Raw genomic sequence first — 24,387 nt, 5'->3', positions numbered from 1 at the left:
TTTTGTTTTCACTGCTAAAGTGGTCAGATGACTGACTAGCTACAGAGGAAACATGAGAGAAAAGAACCTGTGACCACTTGTGACATGAGCAGAAAGCTAATTTTAATGGATTCTGGTAAGCTTTGCTGGTAGTGCCTGGAAGAACAGTTCTGCGTCTGTCATCTCATCATACAGGTTGTGGCTGTGAATATGGAGCTGGGTCTTATTTCTACAGATTCTATACACATCACTATGAGAAAATCTGTGACTAAAAGCAGAGATGCCCAAATATTTCTTACCAGCACTGTGGCCAGAAAGGAGAGCAGATGCATAAATAAAATCAGAATCACCATAATGGCATTTTGACAGGAATTCCTCTCCAGCTGTGAGGAAAGATGCTGCAGTCAGAAGTGACTTTGACAGTTAAAAGCAGGCAAACTGGATTTCTGCTAACTACTGTTGGTTACCTTTGCACCAAGCCTGTCCCTTTGAAGGAAGGGGGATACCTAGTGGAGGTTATCTCATCCCAAGGCAACTGCACGTCGGTAGGGTCTTCCCCACTGGATGCTTGCCTCTGGCCTGCCTTCCTGCAGAGCTGAGGTTTATTTATGTGTAGATGTGGTGTTGAGGGATGTAGTTTAGTGATGGACTCAGCAGTGCTGGCTTAACAGTTGGACTCTGTGATCTTAAAGGTCTTTCCCAGCCGAAACAACTCTATGGCTGTATTGTATCACACTGCCTGTCTGCCAGTGCCTTTTGTCATGACTCTTTGGGTTAGTTCCAATCCCATTTGGCAGAGGGTGGAGATCTTAAAACTGAAATTCCCATGAGTTTAATGGGAATCTGTAGCTAGGCCGAGGAAAGATGATGGGAGTGGGAGCCGGTGGTGCTCAGCACCATGTCCTGGCTAGCCAACACACAGTGTCCAACCAAAGCACACACTGCTTTTGTGTGGCTGGACACAGGCAGCACAGAGTTGAGTGTTCTGACAGGGACAGCAGAATGTATTTGAGAGCAATAATTAGAGAGAATGGAGAGGTCAGGAGGAGGAAGCTAAGGTTACTGTGAAGAGAGAATGGAGGATGCAAGCTTCCTTAGTTCTGCTGCTCAAAGGTAGCTTGTTTCATCTTGCCACAATTCACTAGAAGCTGCAAGAGCTCAAAGAAAGAAGAAACTCTTAAGCAACACTGCTCCTGTGCTTTGAATGCTATTGCAGGGCCTCTGATACCTGTGCACACAAGCAAAGCAAAAAGACCCTGTGAGTCATGGTCTTCATTCCCCTGCAAGAGCAAGTTACACACCCCCCTTCCTAAGCATCGGGTACCCTAATGCAAGCTACCCACAGCAGCTGATGTAAAAATGGCCCCAAAGGGATAACAACTTCTGTCCTTCCTTCAGCACTGCTTGAGAATAGATAGACAGTACTTCTGACATGTCCTCCATCTACAGATAGAAAAGCATCAGCTCTCCATTTACCCAGATGAAGGTAACAAAACAAAGAAGAAATACAAATTGGCCAAAGTGGAGCAGTAGTTCCCTACTCCTGTGCTGCCCGAGGTAGTGGAAGAATGGTGCTGGGAGTGGCTGAAGCAATATATTCCAGAGCATCCTCAAACTCCAGCATGGTTGTTTGAAGTCAGATTCATAATTGCAAGCACTGGGTGGTGCTTCCAAAGTGCTTCACAAACTCCAACCCCTCATTTATTTCATTGAGATAGATTTTTTCCCTATATTTACCTATTTTCAAGTATTTAAATTTGGCTGTGGGTGCTCAGGTGTGCAAACCCTTCAGATGTGCATTTCTTAGAGTAAATGTTGGTTCAAAGGCTTAGTTTACAATTACACAGGGGCAAGGATGAGGGAAACAGACAACAAAATTGGTAGCCACATCTGAAGTATTTATAGCCCAAGAGAAAATAATCACATACGCCACTCTGGATAAGTATGGAGAGGTTCAGAAGCAGCATGTTAATTCCCAGAAGAGCAGTTCAGTCTGGTAGTGTCTCCTCTGGTTGGCACACAGGATGTGAATGAGGTCCACTCCACCTGAGCAGAAGGAATGCCACTACAGAAGTCAGCTCTGCTGGATAGTGCTGCCCTATTCAGCCCCACTGCCTTCTAGAGAGGAGTACTGGTGGGATGTCTTGGTGCTTTTGATGTGGGATTCCTGCAGACTGCAGTCATATGAGGTGAATCTATGCAGCCCACACCTGGGCTGCATCAAGAGGAGTGTGTCCAGCAGGTCGAGAGAGGTGATTCTTCCCTTTTAACTCTGCTCTTGTGAAAACTGCATCCAGTTGTGGTGTTCTCATCATAAAGAGGACACAGAGCTGTTGCAGCAAGTCCAGAGGAGGTCCACAAAGATGATTAAGCTGGGGTTGTTCAGCCTAGGAGAAAAGACTCTAAGAGGGACCTTATAGCTGCCTTCCAACAGCTGAAGGGATCCTACAGGAAGGCTGGAGAGGGACTTTTCATAAGGGTGTCTAGCAATAGGACAAGGAGGAATGGTTTTAAGCTGAGGGAGATCAGGGTTAGACTGGATCTTAGGGAGAAGTTCTTCATTGTGAGGGTGGTGAGATTCTGGAATAGGCTGCCTAGGGAGGTCGTGGATGCTTCCTCCCTGGGTGTGTTCAAGGCTGGTTTGGATGAGGCCTTGAGCAGCCAAAGTCTAGTTGAGAGGTATCCCTGCTCATGGCAGGAAGGTTGGAGTAGATGATCTCTAAGATCTCTTCCAGCCTAAGCCATTCTGTGAATCCATCATTCTATGATTCTGTGAGATTGGAAGTGGATGGCAGCTTTAACACCATTTCACAGACTAGGAGACAGCACTTTGGTCCCTGTGCAAAGCCTCCGCCAGAGGTTGGGGTTTGAGTAGCCTTGCAATGATGTGTCCTGTGTATCTCTGACTGACCTCCACCAAACACTCCAGCTTTGCTGGACAGAAGTGAGAGCTCTCATCTCCCCAACAGGGATGTTAAATACAAGACTGGAGACACCATTCTAAGAGATAAAAGGAGCAAGAGCAGATAACATCTGCATCCCACAGCAGCCTATTTCTCATTCAGATGAAGCATTTGGCACCTATCATCCCGTGCAATCGAAGGCTTTATACAAAACTCGACCCATTCCTGGGGAGAAGTAGGTACTGAACACTGTTGCTTTCAAATAGCCACCTGCCTGCGTGCCCCACATGTACAACATTTGACACTGCCAAAAGAGAGAGAAGCAAAAGAGAATCTCAGTCTTGTGGTCTCTGAAGTCAGGCAGCATTTTGTCTTAATGCCTTTCAAATATTCTGATCTCACTGGCAGCAGAGACTGGACCACGGAGCAGAGCAGTGAATCGAAACCCTCTGGCAGGCTGAGATGAGTGAAAGGACGATGAGAACTTTGTCTGATCATCTTTTCTGACAAGTAACCTCTCTGCCCAAGTTTTCTGTTCAGAAGCCAGGCCTTTTTATCCAAAAGTTAGTTATCCCAACCAACTGAGCTGACTAATACCAGTTTTCTTTTGCTGTAAAATCTCTGCTGAGGCAAGGAACAGGTCACTCTGAGAGCAAGAAGCAGCTGGTATCTTCCGCCCATTGGCCATTCACCGTGCCGGGCTGCTTTGCAATAAAATCTGTTTACATCTTGGTTCATGTGTCAATCAGACAGCTTTACTCTGGCACCACTTTTACAAGAACAAAACTTTGGACCTCTAAGTACTTCCCAGGTTGCACTGTCCTGTCAACATTGTCCGTGACTAATACAGAAGGGTTTGGTATGCAGGGTAAAGAGCACTTCTCATTATGCTTCACATCTGCATGGTTTGCACCAGCACAGTTACAAGTGGACTCAGGTATCTCTAATCTGTTGAGTCAGATTCCAAACGATGTGAAATCTGTCTCTGTGATTGCAGGGAAATGTGTCAGGTCTGATCAAACTTCTAAGCAATAGCACAATCATTGGAAGAATTACTTCAAACCATGTGTGGAAAATGCAGATGGAGATGCGTGTCTGCTTTACAGCCATCCCAACACAATGTGCATTTAAATAGCTCTTGGAGAAGTTTATGATTTATATCCCACACAAACTATCTGATGTGTGTCAAAGGTGTGTGTGGTGGTTGCCTTTTGAATGTGGTATTGTCCACCAAAGAAGAGGTGGTATCAAGGTGCATGAAATGATTGTGTTTTCTGGCTAACAGCACTTCTAATTAATGATTATTTCAGTACTTATAGAACCACAGAATTAAAGAATGGTTTAGGTTGGAAGGGACCTTAAGGTTCATCCACTTCCAACCCCCTGCCATAGACAGGGACATCTCTCACTAGAACAGGTTGCTCAAAGCCTCATCCAACCTGGCCTTGAACAGCTCCAGGGAGGTTGTGGATCACAGAATCACAGAATGTGATCAAAGATCAGTGATTCTGTGCTCCACAGCCTCCCTGGGCAACCTGTGCCACTGTCTCACCACCCTCGCTGTAAAGAACCCTTTCCTAACATCGACTTTCAATCTCCCCTCTGCCAGTTCAAACCCATTACCCCTCATCCTGTCATTCCAAGACCTTGTCAATAGTCCCTCCCCAGCCTTCCTGTAGCCCCCTTCAGATACTAGAAGGCCACTATAAGGTCTCCTCAAAGCCTTCTCCTCTCCAGGCTGAAAAGCCCCAACTCTTGTAGCCTGCACCAGCATTACAGTCCTACCAGAAGTACCCAAAATGTAGCAGGGGAAAGTTAGCCTCTCAGAAAAAAAGACATAAGCCATTCTCTTCTGGCCCATCCCTAGTCAATGGGGTCAAAGGGATGTTGGGAAGCTTAGAGGTGAGACTATCAGACACGTGGATCTGGCCTGGCCCTCAGGGTTCAGTGTAAGCAGTGTTCTGCAGCACAGGGGTATTGACCTTATAAAGTTATCTAAGTATACACACACACACACACATATATATACACTTATATATATATATGGTTTATAAAGTATATATGTCAGTGAAGTGTGGAGATTGCCAGCAACTTGGAGGTTTGGGCTTAATGAGCTGGGCCTGTACTAGAAACAGAAAAACTGGGAGTCTGTAGGAGGCTATTAGGTGAGACATCACAACTGCTTTTGCAGCATCAGTCCAGATGGGAAGGTCCCAGCTGCATTTTGCTGCTGTGTAGCTTCAAGTCTACTGCAGAATACAACCCCAGAGTGTATGGTGGATCATACTTATCAAACTCATGAGTAAAGAGGTATGAAAGGATTTTTCTTGTTACTCTGCTACACAACCAACTGCATAAAATAGGAAGCAACTGAAGTGTCCTGTGTTGAAATCCATATGACCAAATGCCTTTGGAATGCCTCATCCCAGATGGGATGCAGGAAAAAAATGCATGTCTTTCTTTTCAGGGCCATGTTCTGCAATGATTTAAGAGAGAAATATGAAGAGAAGATCATACTTAAAGGAGTTGATGCGGAAACCATGAATATACTCTTGGACTACACCTACACCAGCAAGATGCTCATCACAAAGCAAAACGTACAGAAAGTCTTGGAAGCTGCCAGCCTCTTCCAGGTACAAATAACTCAAATGCACTGACCCAGTCTTGTTGCTCTGGCAACACCAAGCCTTACCCTGGCTGACACACTGCAAACTTCTCTGATTTCATGGGTTCTGGAAGTGTTTTGCTTCATATTTATTTACATTGTGTTCAAAAATGTCAGTCACAGCCATCTACTGGAATGCTGCTGTGCTGGCCATAATGAAGAGTTGGGCATTGCCTTCAAGAGCTGCTCCCATGTGCAACTGCCAGGCAGCAGGCCTGTGTTGCTGGGACAGTGCTCCACAAGGTTCAGGTCAGCCTGTGAAAGCAAATCATCCTCCAGCCCAAAAGAGTTAGTGGGCAGTGGCTAGCATGGCTGGCCAGAGAAGGAAGCTAACCTTGTCTCTCCCTCTCCATTGCCTTGAGATGGAAGCTCAACTGGCCAAAGTTACCATCCTTCTTTGTAGGACTTTTGGTGTAAAGGGTTTCAGTCATGACCTGTGATTTGTGGGAAGTCAGACTCAAGCTGTTACTCAGCCTTTGGTCCATCAGATATTCACGTGTTCTATAAATCACCTGTAAGGGCTACCAAATTGCAGTCCCTGGTGCCAAGCTGCAAATTGCCAACAAAATGCAACCAGAATAACCTGCCAAGTGCCAATGTGTGTATGTGTGCCCAGGCTCTTCATTAAGGAAGGAAAGAAGCACCTGACTCCATAATTACTGTGGTTACAAACTTCAGATTCTTCCATCTCTCATGCTGCAATGAACCTGTGGCCTTTGGGGTAATGGGAACTGGTGCTTGCTGTGGGGAGAGGAGAGAAAGTTATCACAAAGTGCTCCCCAAGGTGAACTCAGGAAAGGTGCAGTAGCTTTAGTGGCCCCTGGGGCACCTGCAGGCCAGTACTACAAACAGGTAGCACTCAAAGAGCTCTGCTTCATTTCCAGGAACATTTTCTGTGCTCTTCTCAGTTTCTTCTAAATCTTTTTCCCTTAGGATTGTCCTCAAACATTTATTCCTGAAACTATCAAAAGGATTAATGTACTTTTTTTTTCTTTCCCTTCCCTGCATTTCATGCCAAAATTGTGAGAATGCCCTAAACAAGAAAAGCAAATTGTAAATCTCTACAACACCAAGATCGTAGAATCATAGAATAGTTTAGGTTGGAAGGGACCTCAAAGATCATCCAGTTCCAACCCTATGCCATAGGCAGGGACACCTCCCACTAGAACAGGTTGCTCAAGGCCTCATCCAACCTGGCCTTGAACACCTCCAGGGAGGTTGTGGAGCACAGAATCACCCAATGTGATCGAAAATCACATTGGGTGCTTCTGTGCTCCACAACCTCCCTGGGCAACCTGTGCCAGTGTCTCACCACCCTCACTGCAAAGAACTTCTTCCTAACATCTACTTTCAATTTCCCCTCTGCCAGTTCAAACCCATTACCTCTTGTCCTGTCATTACAAGACCTTGTCAGTATTCCCTTCCCAGCCTTCCTGTAGGTCCCTTTCAGATACTGGAAGGCCACTATAAGGTCTCCTCAAAGCCTTCTCTTCTCCAAGCTGCAGAGCCCCAAGTATCATAGCCTGTCCTCATAGCAGAGCTGCTGCAGCCCTCTGAGCATTTTGGTGGCCTCCTCTGAACTGGCTCAAACACTTTCATGTCCTTCTTGTGTTAGGGGCTCAGAACTGCACACAGGACTGCAGGTGGGGTCTGAGGAGAGCAGAGCCAAGGGATAAAATGTTTGATTAAAAGCAGCAGTCCCAGGTCTTAATGCAGCAGGCTTGGGTCCTGCCAAAGTGTGTAAGGCCTTAAAGTTTCACATTATACACAGATGAGGTTTTGGGCTGAAAACATGGCTTGTGTGAAAAAGATTTACCACAATTAGCAGCATTCTGCCAGCTTGTCTCTGTTATTTATTTATGCAGAAGAACCAACAGAGACAGCAGAAAGAGTCAGATGCTTCATTTCAATATACCAATAGATAAAAAGATAAATTCTGCAATTCATTGCAACGTTTTTGCTTTGGGAAACTCTTTCCCTTCCAATTAATGACATGAGAAAAACAAATTCCAAATAGAACTCTTTTATCTGAGTAGCAACATTTTTGGCAGTGCCTCTTTTCAATCTCTCAGACTTGACAAGGACCCAGAAAGTAGAATCATAGAATCATAGAATCAACCAGGTTGGAAGAGACCTCCAAGATCATCCAGTCCAACCTAGCACCCAGCCCTATCCAATCAACCAGACCATGGCACTAAGTGCCTCATCCAGGCTTTTCTTGAAGACCCCCAGGGACGGTGCCTCCACCACCTCCCTGGGCAGCCCATTCCAATGGGAAATCACTCTCTCTGTGAAGAACTTCTTCCTAATATCCAGCCTATACCTACCCTGGCACAACTTGAGACTGTGAATTTGCACAGTTGTAGATATTTCACTGTAGATTTGTAAATTCATAGAATGGTTTGGGTTGGAAGGGACCTTAAAGATTGTCTAGTTCCAACTCCTTGCCATGGGCAGGGACACTTTGCTCTAGACCAGGTTGCTCAAGGCTTTATCCAGCCTGGCCTTGAACACCTCCAGGGAGGGGTCATCCATGACTTCCCTGGGCAATCTCTTCCAGTGTCTCACTTCTTTCTAATATCCAGTCTTGCTTTCTAATATCCAGCCTAAACCTACCCACCTCAAGTTTCCATGCATTCTCTCTCATCCTATCACTACAGGTCCTTGCAAAAAGTCCCTTCCCATCTTTTTTGTATCCCCCCTTCAGATACTGGAAGGTTGCTCTAAGGTCTCTCTGGAGCCTTCTCCATGCTGAGAACTTTTCTCTAGGAACTACTTTTTTACACATTTTATCTATTCCTTAGTTCTTTCCAAGAAATTTTGACCAAATTCAGCCAAAACTGACTGCAGGAAGAAGTGGAAGGTGGTTCAGAGAGACAGAAGTCTGCAGTGTGTTTTGTGCACGTAGATTTCCTCCCAGGGGAAGCAAGTGAAGGGTTTGGAACGAGAGCAGCTGAACAACTAAGCCTCACCCTGAAGTGACCCAGACAATTTTTTTCCCACCTAGAGCACAGTTCAACACTGGCTCAGTAGTCACCTCCTCTGTCTGGGCTGGCAGCTTCCCAGCTGCCATGCTCACAAGACTGGTGCCCACCCTGGAGCCAGCCCAGTGCCCTCTGCTATCCACACTGCCTGAGGAGCAGCTCATCCTTTCACCTCATGTGAGGGCCAAGACCTCTACTGTTTCTCAGGGCTGTGGCAAAGAGCTCTGCTTCCTCTTGGTAATTCAACAACCTTCAGCCCTGTCTGCACTTCTCCTGCCCTTCAAGAAACCTATTACCTCACTCCCCCAGCGTGGCTTGGGCGAGAGGTCACATTAACTGCTGTGGGGGAAGCCAAGAGATGGTGGGAGGGAAGCAAGCTCCTGAGCACTTGTTAAAGTGCCTCAAGGGGCTGTGATGACCACTGCCATGGAAATCCCAGCCACCCTGGAAACAGCAGGGGATGCCCTTGGGCTGCAGGGCAGCTCTGCCCCCAGAGCACGGCCAAAGTGGCACCAGCCTGCTGGCCTTACTGACTCCCGAAGCCCCTCTCATCCTTACCTTCCCCCACCTCTCATGAACAACAGACTAGAAGGGAAATACTTTGCCAATTATCTTAGAACCATAGTGTGGCCACTTGGCAGTGAACAGGCAGGCTGGCTGCCACAGGACACTGCTAGAGATGCTGCAGCCTCCGTGCAGGGCCAGCCGTGCAATCAAGAGGGCATGACTGGAGGGCCCTAGAGCACAAGTCTGCCGAGGAACAGCCAAGAGAACTGGGGCTATTTAGACAGGAGAAAAGGAGGCTCAGGGGAGACTTTGCTCTCTACAGCTACCTGAAAGGAGCTTGTGGAGAATGGGGCTTGGTCTTTTCTCACAAGTAACAGGCAACAGGACAAGAGGAAATGGCCTCAAGTTGTGCCAGGGGTGATTTAGATTGGACACCAGGAAAAATTTCTTCACAGAAAGGGTTGTCAAGCCCTGGAATGGGCTGCCCGTGGCAATGGTGGAGTTTCCAGCCTTGGAGGAGTTTAAAAGGCCTGCAGATATGGTTCTGAGGGACATGGTTTAGTGGTGACCTGGCAGTGCTGGGTTAACAGTTGGACTTTGTAATCCTAAAGGTCTCCTCCAACCAGACTAATTCTATGATTATATATGCACCTCTAGGTCAGAGATTGGTTTGTAGGCTCAGAAAGCTGTCAGCTCTCTGGAGCAGCCCCTCAAGGGGTCATTGTGCCCCTCAGTGCTTGGCTGGCTCACCTGGGACGTGGGTGTTACTGCTGAGCCAGGACCTGCTGCCCAGGCAGCCACAGCAGAGCGGGTGGCCAGGGGCAGAGCAGCTGCATGACACAGGATCTGACCCCAAAGCGTGCTGCATGCAGAGAGGGATTATGAATAAGAGCCCTTTCAACCACCTTCATCCCTTCCCTTTCTGAGGGATATAGCAGGAGGCAGGACTGCTGACACTGTCTACATGAGACAGTTGAATGAAGCTAGGACATGCAAGGACTTAAATGGGGAGAATAAACTGTATTATTCAAAGAGAAGGCCAAGTGGAAGCCAAGTAAGCATATGGGATGTCTCTAGAAAGTAAGAACCTGGATTCAAAGGGCAATTAAGAGGAGGATCCAGTTGTTGAGGAAATTTCCCAGGGAACAGGCCTTTCAGAATTCCTGGGGTGGCATGAGGAAGAGTACTAGCAGAAGGGAAAGAAGACAATTTAGAGCTCTGCAAGAGTAATCAGAGCAAATGAAGTAGAGGCTCAGGGGTGCTCTTCTGAGCCACCTGCTCTCATGAGACTGACTGAAGTGCACCCAGAAAATTCGGGGGATTTTGATGGGGAGTTTTGTCTCTAAATGAAGGGAGCATTGGGGAGGCAGTGCTGCATGGAGAGGCGGAGCAGCAGCCAGGGAAAGTCCTGCCTTCATACGCTCCTGAGCAGCCCAACCTCTCCAAGCCCTCAGCAAGGACTGTTTCTCACACCCACATCTTGCAGTTCTGCAGCTGTCTGGCCACAAACACAGCTACTCAGTGTGACTGGTGGTGCCTGGGTGCCCGTCAGACTTGTGTGCTCTGCCTGCCTGGGTGAAAAGCCTCCAGTGGCATCTCATGAGTATCACTCTTAGCAAGCCATGTGTAAATAATGAGAGCACCCCAGAGTGGTTGGGCCACAGGCTGGTGAGAATGTGGTTTGGAGATCTACTCCCAGGCTCACGGATGACCTTGGCAGGTCTCTTTTGGTTTTTCCCTTCTCTTTACTGCCAGCATTTAAAGGGCTAATGCTTAACATGACTCAGCTCTGTGGACTACCTGTGCTGGCAGCATCCTCTCAGATCCTGAGGGAAACACAGAGGCGAATTCAGAGTGTTAGCCCTGTGCTAGCCCAGAGCACAGGCAGAGGAAGCATGACAGGCACCAAGGGGCCAGCAAGCTCTGTTAGATTACAAAGGCAGCAACACACTCTGCGACCTCTGCTACCCCTGTCCACCAGCCAGTTGCATTTCTCTAAACCCTTGACCACATCTAAATGTAAAACAGGAACCAGGTAGTCTGTACACAGCGTCTGTGATCACTCAGCTCTGGTAAGCAGTCTAAATGTGTCAACAAGATACCACCAGGTCTGGAAGGTTCTACCCTAATCACTGAGACAAATCTACATACTACAGTGGTTAAAAATGTTTCGCTTCCTCTTTGCCCCTAAATTACTGTTGTGCAACTTTCCCCAGTGGGACAGAAGGAGTTAAAACAGTTTGTTTGCTGACACTGCATCGAAAAAAGGGCCCAAAAAGCACGGGTGGAAATGCACAGCATCAGTTCTGACCCATCTTTGTGTGTGTTGCCATTCACACTGCCCAGTGGCAAAGGCAAATGAAATAGTGATGTCCTGCCCATAGCTGAAACTGCAGAGGTGAGGGAGAGCCCAAGATGAAGCACTGCAACTTACCAGCTCTACCCAAAACTGGTTCCCAGTTCGTGAGTACCCACCAGTGACCCGGCTCATAATGCAATCCACAGCAAACGCCCCACAAGCTTCTGTGGTTCAAGATCTGCACATCTGGGACCCTCAGATGGGGGCTAGTGTGCAAAGGAAGTGAAGGAGAGTAGTTGTGATGCCCTATTGAATGCAGATGTGGCAAGTTCCTTGATTAAGCAGACTCCATGTGTAAAATGCACACCTGTGGTTTTTTAAACCAAAGGAAAACAGTCTCCAAAGGCCTCCCTGGCTGTCAGGCAACATCAGCAATGTGCTGATGGTCAATATCCTCTTGCCATGTACACCTGTGATGGTTTGGGTGTTACCTGTCTTATGAAGTCATCCAGACTAGACTCAACTGGCTGAAAGTTAAAGAATGAAGCTTTATATTCACAGCTTAGCACAATATACAAGCAGATATTACAGCTATAGACAGAACTATACAAGTTAGATGTGATATAGAAACACAGCAGCCCTCCCAGAAACCAGAGTCCCCAGGAGGGACTCCCAACCACCCTTCCACCTTCTTCCCACCCCTCTACCTTATCCCAGAGTTTGCCTTACATGCAAGGTGAATTTGGAGGATCAGCCAGGGGGGTTAGAAAGCAGAAAGATTAGTTACATAGAAAGCAGGCCAGGGAGAAAAGTACAGGCACCAGCTGTGACAGAGACCCACACTGTCTTATCTATGTTTGTGTTCTTGTTCTCATGCATCTCAGCAAGCCTATGAGTGCAGTAGCCATCACCATTGTTTCCTCTTCACAGCCTATCATCTAAGTCTTCTCACTAAAATATTCCAGTTAGCCTCAAGCTAACACAACCCCAGTACAGGGCAGTATGCCCATACATGCTGGGGGCCTGCACTCTGGCTCAGACCTTCCAAGAGCTCAACATTCACTTTCCACCTCCCTTGCAAGGCCTGAGACATGATCAGAGTTTGGATGGTGGGAGCATAAATGCAGACAGTGGAGCCACCTGCACTCCAAAAGCAGACTCTCTTCTAGTCGATCTGAGCTGACAGGCAAGATGAGACAGGGTAAGCAAATACACAGCCTGGAGGCCTCAGCTATGCTTTATAACTCTATGGTTGCCAGTGCTTTGAGAAATCACAGGCAGAAGGGGAATGGCAGGAAACCCTTTACTTCTGTGAAACAAAATCTGTGACTGTCACAGGCCTTTTCGTCCTGCAAGAGGGAGAAGAACCAATGTGGATGCAGAGAGAATAAAAAACAGTGGGGAGAAGAAATTTTCATTTCAAACTGCAGATTCTGTCCTCATATGACTGATTTTAGGTGGTGGAGTCACCGTCCCTGGAGGTGTTGAAGCAAAGCCTGGATGAGGCACTTAGTGCCATGGTTTAGTTGACTGGTTAGGGCTGGGGGATAGGTTGGTCTGGATGAGCTTGGAGGTCTCTTCCAACCTGCTTGATTCTATGATTCTATGATTTCTTGTCTCCCCCAGCTCTGCGCTGTGCTGTGCATAGCTGGTTGTGGCCCAGCCCCAAAGCTCCATAGCTCTCCTGTGACAGAGCCATACAAGCAGCTGCCCTGTGCTTACAGATGCTGTTTCTGTCCCCAGTTCCTGCGCATGGTGGATGCTTGTGCCAGCTTTCTCACCGAAGCCCTCCAGCCGGAGAACTGCGTGGGCATCCTGAGGCTGGCTGATGCCCACTCCCTGCACAGCCTGAAACAACAGGTGCAGAACTACCTCATTCAGAACTTCACCCAGGTCCTGAACCACGAGGAGTTCCTGGAGCTGCCGGCTGACGTTCTCTGCAGCACGCTGAAGAGCGATGACCTCTACGTCACGGAAGAGGCGCAGGTGTTCGAAACCGTCATGAGTTGGGTCCGGTACAAGGAGCCGGAGAGGCTTCCGCTCCTGCCCGACGTGCTGCAGAACGTGCGCCTGCCCCTCCTGGACCCCTGGTACTTCGTAGAGACTGTTGAAGCCGATCGACTCATTAGACAGTGCCCAGAGGTCTTCCCTTTGCTTCAGGAAGCCAGGATGTACCACCTGTCGGGCAATGAGGTAGGTATTCGCTGCCCTTCCTGAAGGTCTCATGCTTTTGAGCAAACATCCCATCGGAAAGAGCGGTGCCATGGGACAGAAAATGTACTCGCGGCCAAGCCGCACTAACTGCTGCTACTGAGATGTAAAGGTGAGCCTCACCAGTGCCTACCCTGCTCATTTAGAGAATTCAGGTGCTTTTTGAAACAGAGCTTACAGGGTCTTGTTCAACCCTTCACACACACACACTTGTGCAGCTAAAGCAGATGCCAGGTGACTTCCCCAGTACAAAGGCAAATGGCACCTCACCCTCTTAGCTATTACTTCAAGCCTAGCAAAGGAATCATAGAACCATAGAATTAATCAGGTTGGAAGAGACCTCCAAGATCATCCAGTCCAACCTAGCACCCAGCCCTATCCAGTCTTCTTCCACTGAACTGTGCCTCAGTCTGTAATGACTCTTTCAAATCTGCACATAGATAATCATAGAATCAACCAGGTTGGAAGGGACCTCCAAGATCATCCAGTCCAACCTAGCACCCAGCCCTAACCAGTCTTCTTCCACTGAACTGTGCCTCAGTCTGTAATGACTCTTTCAAATAGAATCATAGAATCAACCAGGTTGGAAGAGACCTCCAAGATCATCCAGTCCAACCTAGCACCCAGCCCTAGCCAGTCTTCTTCCACTGAACTGTGCCTCAGTCTGTAATGACTCTTTCAAATCTGCACATAGATAATCATAGAATCAACCAGGTTGGAAGAGACCTCCAAGATCATCTTCATCTGTTACTTATGGGGGAAATGCTCCAGAAAGAGAGAACCTCCCATCAAGGAGACTGTCTCTTCTCAGAGGAGAGGTCTGCCCATCCTCCCCATTTGCAGAGGTCTCTGCACCCAAAGAGACAGGTTCGTCCTGGCACCCAGATGAGTGCTGTCCTGCCTGCTGTGGGCAAGTAGGCTGTGGTGGTTCTTCAGTCCTTCAACTGCCTGTTCTCTTTGGAAAGTTAGGTATCAGTTGCACCTGGTCCAAAATATGGGGTAGAGGGAAGAGCACCCAGAGGTCAGATTTCACAACAGGAGCAATGCTATGTAAGTGTGTGAGGAAATGTGTGTGCCTTCTCAGGGAGTCAGAGGAAGGTAAGGGGCCTCAGGAGCATCTTGTGGATTCACCACTAGCAGCAGATGTGTCACTGGCAGCAGGAGAGAGGCTGAGGGCTCTTTGTGCTGGTGACTGTGTAAGAGTACACAATGACCTAGGGCAGCATCAGCCAGCCTGGTGGGAACTCCTCGAGGAAGCCTCCACTCAAGGCAGACAGAGGGAGTGTTGCTCAGGGCTGAACACTCATTACACTCATCTTCAAAGAGGCAGCGGTCAGGGGTCACCCTGCCAGCTCTCCTGCCTGGGGCTGACACCTGCCAGTGGTGACAGACAGGTTAAAAACAGAATTCTGAACTCTGGCAAGTCCTGGGACAGAGGTTTTAAAAACTGTGCCTGAGAATTTTCTAAGCACAGGGACAAATACAGAAGCTAGGTCTGTGGAAGGGATAGATAAACCATGCCAACTTACAAACATTTAAAAGCAGAAAGAGAAGGAAAACTGCAAGCAAGATGCCTGCTGTCACAGCATTTAACCAGCGGGTCCACAGACTGCTTCTCTGGGGCAGAGCTTGTGCAACTAAACCAGACACCAGGTGACTTCCCCAGTACAAAGGCAAAGGGTAACAACTGCAATCAACTGCAGACCTGCCCCAGCAGAACATGAAGGGCTGCAAACTGGCAAATGCCCTGTGACACAGCATAAACAGAGGAACAACTTCAGGTGCTCCATATCTCTACTCTGCCCTGGTGAGACCTCATCTTGAATACTGTGTTCAGTTTTGGGCTCCCCAGTTGAAGAGGGACAGGGATCTGCTGGAGAGGGTCCAATGGAGGGCGAGGAGGATGATGAGGGGACAGGAGGGCATGGCTGATGAGGAGAGGCTGAGGGACCTGGGCCTGCTTAGTCTGGAAAAGAGAAGACTTAGAGGGGATTTGATAAATGTTTATAAGTATCTGAGGACTGACAGGGGGCAGGGGGGGGGGGGCGGACAGGACACACACGGGGCAGGGGGGGACACAGACAGGCTCTGCTCACTGCTCCCTGTGATAGGACGAGGAGCAATGGGTGTAAATTGCAGCAAAAGAGATTCTGCCTCAACACAAGGGGGAACTTCTTTATGTAAGAGTCACAGAGCACTGGAACAGGCTCCCCAAAGAGGTTGTGGGGTCTACTATGGAGACATTCAAGGCCTGTGTGGATGTGTTCCTGTGTGATCTGTGTTAGATAGGATTGTCCTGCTGTGGCAGGGGGGGCTGGAGTGGATGATCTCCTTGGGTCCCTTCCAACTCCTGACATCCTGTGAGCCTGTGATATGCCTTCCACACTGCATTTCTTCCAGGATGAAAATCTAGGGAGATAGGGGAGGATAAAAGTGATTCCTTCTGTCCTTCAGCAGCACAGAGCCAGCACACCTCGAGTCTCCAATGCATTCATTTCCACTTGCTTGCCACTATTTCCTCTGAGCAGAACCCAGGCTCCCAAACACCCTCTGCATTCTTTGCTCCTGGTGAACATCTATCCAGGAAGGGACTTTGTGCAGTGTCCTTGAAACAAAGACCTGGTCGATAAACTGAGCCAACAAGCAGTAAATTAGAGCTAACCACATTTCAGAGTCTGGTGCTGCCTTTAAGTACATCTTCACATTTTGGCTTAAAAATTAAGGTTTATAAACAAAGAAATAAAACAACCCCAGAGCTGAGAATTGTTATTGCTTTGGCACTTCAACATATCTCTTCAGGACAAATAATGAGAGCATTTACTTTCTGCTAGCACTAACTGCAGTGCTGCTCTCTCCAATCCAAGCTCCCCAGGGCATGTACAAACCTTGTGGGCCTCCATCCTTTCCCTCACTCTGTTGGCCCAAATAAAATCTGCCCTTTGCAGATGCCTCATGTGAGGCCAAACTTGTCACTACTCATCACCTTCATAAATCTTGGTGCAACCCTGGGAATTCCCAAGAGGTTCTGAGAGGATCTTAGCAGGTGGCAAACCCAACTAAGTCCAGTATTGGAGAAACCCTGCTGAAAGAAGGGTAGAGCAACCTCTACTGAGTGCTTCTAGGATGTTTGCCTTAGAGAGCATTTGATAAGTTGCCACGGGCATCAGAAGAGACAGGGAGATGCTTGATGCAAGCCAATCCATTTCTTGCATTCCAAACATGTGTTTCTATACCTTTCATCAGAAGGCTACAAACTGTGTTAAACTGCAGTTGGTTCCATGTACTTGTGTTAGAAATTACATACTAATTAGCATAGACATCCATCATCACAGTATCACAGTATCACCGAGGTTGGAAGAGACCTCACAGATCATCAAGTCCAACCCTTTCCACAGAGCTCAAGGCCAGACCATGGCACCAAGTGCCACGTCCAGTCCTGCCTTGAACAGCCCCAGGGACGGCGACTCCACCACCTCCCCGGGCAGCCCATTCCAGTGTCCAATGACTCTCTCAGGGAAGAACTTTCTCCTCACCTCCAGCCTAAATTTCCCCTGGCACAGCCTGAGGCTGTGTCCTCTGGTTCTGGTGCTGGCCACCTGAGAGAAGAGAGCAACCTCCTCCTGGCCACAACCTCCCCTCAGGTAGTTGTAGACAGCAATAAGGTCACCCCTGAGCCTCCTCTTCTCCAGGCTAACCAATCCCAGCTCCCTCAGCCTCTCCTCGTAGGGCTGTGCTCAAGTCCTCTCACCAGCCTCGTTGCCCTTCTCTCTCTCAACAACACCTACATTGTGTCTAAGCAATCTAAGTCAGCAGAGATAGGCAAAAACCACAGGCTCCAGCCTTACATTTGTTTCTATTTGTTACACCATTCCCTAAGGTCATTCCAACCTTCCATTTTATCTTAACTCAGTGCTTCTGAGCTCCTGCACTCTCCCTGTCCATGGCTTATGTTCCAGTATTTCAAGTTCCAATAGCTGTAGCACTCCAACAGTAAGTGTTTGGGCTAATGTAAGCCAGCTGTGATTTGCAAAACAGGTACTCAGCAGGAAGGTCACCAGAGCTTTCTGCAGTGGTCAGCATAAGTGCCCTGTGTACTCACTCTGTCTTGCTTGCATTTAGATTATCACAGAAAGAACCAAGCCCAGGATGCACGAGTTCCAGTCTGAGGTGTTTATGATCATAGGGGGCTGTACAAAAGATGAGAAGTTTGTAGCAGAAGTGACTTGCCTGGATCCTTTGAGGCGAAGCCGCCTGGAAGTGGCAAAATTACCAATCACAGAGCAGGAGACGGAGAATGAGAATAAAAAATGGGTGGAGTTTGCATGCATTACGCTAAAAAATGAAGTCTACATATCGGGTAAGGAACAAGACACTGGGAGTGGAAGAGGGGAGCAGAGGGGTCTCACAGTTACTATGGGCTTTTATTGAGAGCATGCCTGAGGTAGCTTGAGGAGCATTCAGCTCTGCAGCAATTCCTACTGCTCTGGCTTTGAACAGGCTCTAGAGAAGTGCTGGATGTGTGAGGATGCTTCCTAACCCTGCTTTTAGCACGGGATTCCTTCCAAAGAGTACTAACCTATGTGCAAGGCTACTTGTGTGCAGCACCCTGGACACTCAGTGACTTGGTCTGGGTAGGCACCTGGGAACAGTTTAAGAAACATAAATGCAGAATAATTAACTCCCTTTGGGAATCCACACAGTTTTATTACCTCACTCCAAAATGAAGTTTATTAAATCTTTGTCCTGCAATAAGAATGAGATTATTTCCTTTCAGCCCATAGGGAGTTTCTTTTTGCTCTGGCAGCAGACCCTCTGTTAAAAGTCAGTTGTAGAGGGGGAACCTAAATCAAACAGCCCAACTAGGGAACATCCCTCACAGCTTCACACCCTTGAGCTGAGAGATCTCTTTTTCTATTTGCCTTTAATTGCTCAACCTTTCCTCTTCTTCTAGATGATAGTGGTTTTGCTTTCTTTTATTCTGGTGTCTCTTTTCTGCTCTTCCTTTATGCTCTGTGCAGGCTGCCTCCAGGCCAAGCTAACACTCTGCTACGGTGAGTCTAAGGTGGCTTTCATCCTGCTGTTCTCGCAGGTCTTCCTTCTTCCTTCCCTGCCTAATGTCGTATCTCTCAATCTCTCTCTCCTTTCTTCTGTCTCCCACCCAAATAAAAGGCTGAGTGGACCAAAGTAATTAGTAGTTTATTTTCAGTTAAAACAAATTATTAATGTCATGATCCTGATGAGACATCTGTCTTCTCCCACGTGTCCTTCTACCCATGTTTTCTTTCTTTTAGCTCCTGTGATTTGGTTCTTTTCCAACTTGATTTGCATCTTTCCTAACTTGATCTTCCCTCCCATGTGCTCATTTCCCTTGGTATCTTGATACAACTTGGAGTCTTTCCTGCTCTTTTAGTATCTGAACAATAGAAAAGTCCCTTGCACAAGATTATGGCTACTTTTAGATTACCATTTCCCTGAATGCTGGGAAGACTGACTGAAACACTAAAGCTGAAATGAAAAATGACAGGAATTACCACTCACCAGTCTGTTACCTTTTACTCAGTTACATTTTTTCCTCAAATTACAAAGAACTGTGGTCTAGAGAAGGGGGGGGGGGGGGGGGGGAGAGAGAAAAAGAAAAAACCAGAAACAAAGTAAGCCTCCAATTCTCTCAAAAATCTCTCCCTGCCCCATGGTGTGCATCAAATCTACCCACCCGGTCCAGCTCAGGCTCCTACCAGGGTTTCAGCCTGCGCAGGACACAGCAAGCTCCTGTAAAAATGAAATTTCAAGGGAGGATCAGCGAACACCTGCAGTCTCTCAGCCCCATTGTAACCATGAATGCTGCATTCAGGCCCTTCAACCATTTCAGCTATTTGAGTGCAAATAAAATTCAACACATACATGTGAAAAATACTGAGACAAAAGCATTACAAACGACTCTTTCTAGCATGCTAATTATCTCCTATTCAATCTGCTATTTGGCCCAGAGATGAGCCCCATCGGTTTGCAGTGATCTGGCTGCAGTACAGAATACCAATGAAGGCAGACACTTTCTCAATGGAATATGAATTCCCTTTTCAGTATATTCACCAGTGAAGCAAATATTTAATCAGCTTGCAGATGACGGAATAAGCTACTCAGTCTTAACATGTGGTTTCAGGCTTAACTAGATCCATTCAGATTGCAGTTATGCCAAAAATGAGATGCAAACAAAAATGCTCATTTAAAACGCAGCTCTCCGCTTCGGCGCGAGTAAAAGATTCACTTGCAAGTCAGCTCCAGAATGAGTTTGCAGGGTCCAATTCTGACCTTCAGTCTTATAAATATGAAGCAAATTCAAGTCAGTAGAGACCAGAAAGAGAGGTACAGCCATATGGTCTCAAGGATGAATGGTAAAACTGCTAACATGTCATGTAGGACTGCTGTTGATAGGAGTTGGGAGTCGAGTACTTGGGTTTACAAGGTAAACCACTAAGCTTAGCTGACTGGATCTACCCTGCACAAACTGGGAGTGCAGACCTGCCTTCAAGGCATTTGGCACAACCAGGTGCAGCATCCCCCACCCTCTTATTTAAGTGACATTTGTTTATTTGTCACTTTGCACATAAATCTCCTGGCTATCACCATGCTGTAGGTGGTTGGTCATCCACTGGCATTACAATGATAGTGGTTATGGTCTGGTTGAGTGAGGAACAGTGATTTATATCTACCAAATATTTGGTTGTAGACATTGTTCAGTTTCCTTCAGTATTAAGTAAATTAACTGAAGACCTTTTATCCTGGCATAACAGGCCATTGGTGGAGGTAATTAAGAAGCTAACAGTAAGTACCAAGGAGTTACTTTCTCTTGTGAGAGAACAGTTTGAAGTGTAAACCTACTGGAGAGTCTGAGTAACTACAAGCTATTCTGAGAAAATACAAGGTGTTCTGTGATACTTACTCGTGCCATGTGCACCACAGGTGGCAAAGAAACGAAGCATGATGTCTGGAAATACAACGCCTCCATCAACAAATGGATACAAATTGAGTACCTAAATATTGGGCGATGGAGGCATAAAATGGCTGTGCTGGGTGGCAAAGTCTATGTCATTGGTGGGTTCGATGGCATGCAGAGAATCAACAGCATGGAAGCATATGATCCTTTTCATAACTGCTGGTCAGAGGTAAGATGCTGCATCACATAACATTTTACTCATTTGGATCGTTTTAATCAGCAAACATTGCGGCTTTGAGTTGTGAAAAAGAACAGGACAGGATTTGGTTGCAATACTTTTAAGTATTTCTGGCCTGCAAAAACTATGTTTCCATAGAAATGTCTTGTAATGACAGGGCAAGGAGTAATGGGTTCAAACTGGAAGAAGGCAGAGTCAAGCTAGATGTTAGGAAAGGGTTCTTTACAGTGAGGGTGGTGAGACACTGGAATAGGTTGCCCAGGGAGGCTGTAGAGCACAGAATCACCCAATGTGATCTTCTGCAATAGGTTGCCCAGGGAGGTTGTGGAGCACAGAATCACCCAATGTGATCTTCTGCAATAGGTTGCTCAGGGAGGTTGTGGAGCACAGAATCACCCAATGTGATCTTCTGCAATAGGTTGCCCAGGGAGGCTGTGGAGCACAGAATCACCCAATGTGATCTTCGGCAATAGGTTGCCCAGGGAGGCTGTGGAGCACAGAATCACCCAATGTGATCTTCTGCAATAGGTTGCCCAGGGAGGTTGTGGAGCACAGAATCACCCAATGTGATCTTCTGCAATAGGTTGCTCAGGGAGGTTGTGGAGCACAGAATCACCCAATGTGATCTTCTGCAATAGGTTGCCCAGGGAGGCTGTGGAGCACAGAATCACCCAATGTGATCTTCTGCAATAGGTTGCCCAGGGAGGTTGTGGAGCACAGAATCACCCAATGTGATCTTTGATGACATTGGGTGATTCTGTGCTCCACAACCTCCCTGAAGGTGTTCAGGACCAGGCTGGGTGAGGCCTTGAGTGACCTGTTCTAGTGGTAGATGTTCCTGCCTATGGCAGGGGGTTGGAACTGGATGATCCTTGAGGTCCCTTCCAACTAAGCCATTCTATGATTCTATCCTTCAGAAAGTAAAAATCAGAGGATTGCCTTCTAATCAATGTCTGTTTTCTTTTTCTTAGTTAGCTTTTCAAGCTAGTAGCCCGTAAAACAGCAAGTAAGAACAATGAATCCCCACCAAATTCAGAATAAGAACCATAGAATCATAGAATCAACCAGGTTGGAAGAGACCTCCAAGATCATCCAGTCCAACCTAGCACCCAGCCCTATCCAATCAACCAGACCATGGCACTAAGTGCCTCATCCAGGCTTTTCTTGAAGACCCCCAGGGACGGTGCCTCCACCACCTCCCTGGGCAGCCCATTCCAATGCCAATCACTCTCTCAGTGAAGAACTTCTTCCTAACATCCAGCCTAGACCTACCCTGGCACAACTTGAGACTGTGTCCCCTTGTTCTGTTGCTGGTTGCCTGGGAGAAGAGGTCACCCCCCACCTGGCTACAATGTTCCTTCAGGTAGTTGTAGACAGTAATAAGATCACCCCTGAGCCTCCTCTTCTCCAGGCTAAACAGGCCCAGCTCCCTCAACCTCTCCTCATAGGATTTGTGCTCCAGGCCCCTCACCAGCTTTGTTGCCCTTCTCTGGACATGTTCCAGCACCTCAACATCCTTCTTGAATTGAGGGGCCCATGTAGCTGTTGGTAGTCTCAGGAGGGAATGTATTTCAGCCTTTCTTGAGTATTGAGGGTGGAAAACTACTGCTGTGATACATAACATAAAAATACATCAACCTGTGCATTATCTACTGCACGGGTGATGCATTTAAGTTGAAAGCACAAAGCTTTCAAGGTAAATAGGATGGAAAAAAAACCCCCACGTTCTCCTTAACTGTACCTCAGGCAACGAGAGGAGAGTATTAGGCAGCCAATTAATCCATGAAAGCAATGAGATTAGGCATTATAATGGCAGATAAACCCCCTAGCTTTTAGATGTTACAAAGCAAGGCAGAGGAATCTCAATCACAGCTGCAAATAGCAGTCGGTAGGAACGAGTTTCTTGTGGGGTTTTTTTTGGGGGGGGAGGGTTAAATGTACATAAGTATGAAAAGGAGATTTGGGCCATTTCTGTATTTTTTCTAGCTTTTGAATTGTTGAAGTAATTTCAACAACAGGATTTGAGCAGAGAAAATCATTATTAACAATGTTACAGTCTTAAGAAAAAGCTGAAATATACTTTTCCCTTGTCCCCTAGAATTGCATCTCCTGAACCCTGCTGATCATCTTAAAAGAGATGTCTAAGTTCAAGCTCAGCAGGCTCCCACTCCACAGGCAGCAGCCTGACAACTTCAGATGGTTATTAATGATTTTTTTATGGTCACACAGGCTGCTCCCCTCGTGGTCAATGTAAGCTCCTTTGCAGCAGCCAGCTACAAGAAGAAACTCTATGTGATTGGAGGAGGACCCAACGGGAAGCTGGCGACAGACAAGACTCAGTGCTATGACCCTGCGACCAACACGTGGAGCCTGAAAGCTTCCATGCCAGTAGAAGCCAAATGCATCAATGCTGCAAGTTTCCGTGATCACATTTATGTTGTGGGTAAGTGAAGCATTCTTGTTTAGGCACAGCAGGCCTTGTTTCTGTCTGCTGGCATTACCCAGAGACCCTATGAACTATGTTGAAATGGTCAGATGACTCTTCCCACAGTATCACAGTATCATCAGGGTTGGAAGAGACCTCACAGATCATCAAGTCCAACCCTTCACCACAGAGCTCAAGGCTAGACCATGGCACCAAGTGCCACGTCCAACCTTGCCTTGAAGTGCCCCAGGGACGGCGACTCCACCACCTCCCCGGGCAGCCCATTCCAGTGTCCAATGACTCTCTCAGTGAAGAACTTTCTCCTCACCTCCAGCCTAAATTTCCCCTGGTGCAGCCTGAGGCTGTGTCCTCTCATTCTGGTGCTGGCCACCTGAGAGAAGAGAGCAACCTCCTCCTGGCCACAACCACCCCTCAGGTAGTTGTAGACAGCAATAAGGTCACCCCTGAGCCTCCTCTTCTCCAGGCTAAACAATCCCAGCTCCCTCAGCCTCTCCTCATAGGGCTGTGCTCACTGAGTTTAGTGAGGGATGAGAATCCGGCATATTCAACACACAGCAGTGAAGAGTCACCGAGTCAAACTCCTTGGTAGTGTGGCAGGTGTCTTGAAAAGCTGGAGCTAGCCCAGATAATTTAAAGCCATCCAAAAGTGTGTTTCTAGTGGCAAAGGCATGACTTCATAGTTACATCATGTCCCCTCTCATTACACAGCCCATTGCATACAAGATTGATGTAGGGATGTGAGCAATAGAAGCAGGTCATGGGAGTGGGAGTGGAGCTACTGATACCAAGGTCCTAGATCTCTTCACTAGAGCTCACTTGGGGTTGATTCAGTCAATTGCCAGAAATGGAAATGAAGATAAAAGAGGAAGAATTTAATGGTGGCCAGCTGAACTAAGGAGGGAGCCTGCACACACCTCCAGATGGTGCTTCAAAAACCAAAAGAAGAAAAGAGGAACACTTGTTTCCAAAACAAGAGCTCTGAGAAGTTCCCCATCCCTCTCTCAGCATCGATGAATAAAGTTTCTCACTTGTAGTATAATCAATGGGGCTGAGAGCTGGTACAGAGCCAGAGCATCTCCAATAAGTGGTGTTCTGAAGGGAGAGTTGCAATTTGGATGTCAGTGCACATGTGTGTGTGTGTATGCAGACACACAGAGATATATACATGCATGCACCTTGTGTACATGTAGCAACCTCATGGTTCTTCTCAGCACAGGAATG

The 24,387-nt window shown here is 47.3% G+C and overlaps 1 protein-coding gene across 1 annotated transcript in view; it reads left to right on the top strand.

Annotated features, from left to right (window-relative positions):
- KLHL6 (kelch like family member 6) overlaps positions 1-24,387 on the top strand; it is a 28,660-nt gene that overhangs the window by 1,422 nt on the left and 2,851 nt on the right. The window contains exons 2-6 of the mRNA XM_064164756.1: positions 5,350-5,515; positions 13,081-13,530; positions 17,668-17,905; positions 20,509-20,711; positions 22,950-23,163. Coding sequence (XP_064020826.1) covers positions 5,350-5,515; positions 13,081-13,530; positions 17,668-17,905; positions 20,509-20,711; positions 22,950-23,163 — 1,271 coding nt within the window. The remainder of the gene's footprint in view (positions 1-5,349; positions 5,516-13,080; positions 13,531-17,667; positions 17,906-20,508; positions 20,712-22,949; positions 23,164-24,387) is intronic.

This window comes from Pogoniulus pusillus, chromosome 26 (genome assembly GCF_015220805.1).
Source record: "Pogoniulus pusillus isolate bPogPus1 chromosome 26, bPogPus1.pri, whole genome shotgun sequence".
Classification (NCBI taxonomy): domain Eukaryota; kingdom Metazoa; phylum Chordata; class Aves; order Piciformes; family Lybiidae; genus Pogoniulus; species Pogoniulus pusillus.
Note: the sequence above shows the minus strand (reverse complement) of the source record. Positions and strands in the feature narration are given on the sequence as shown.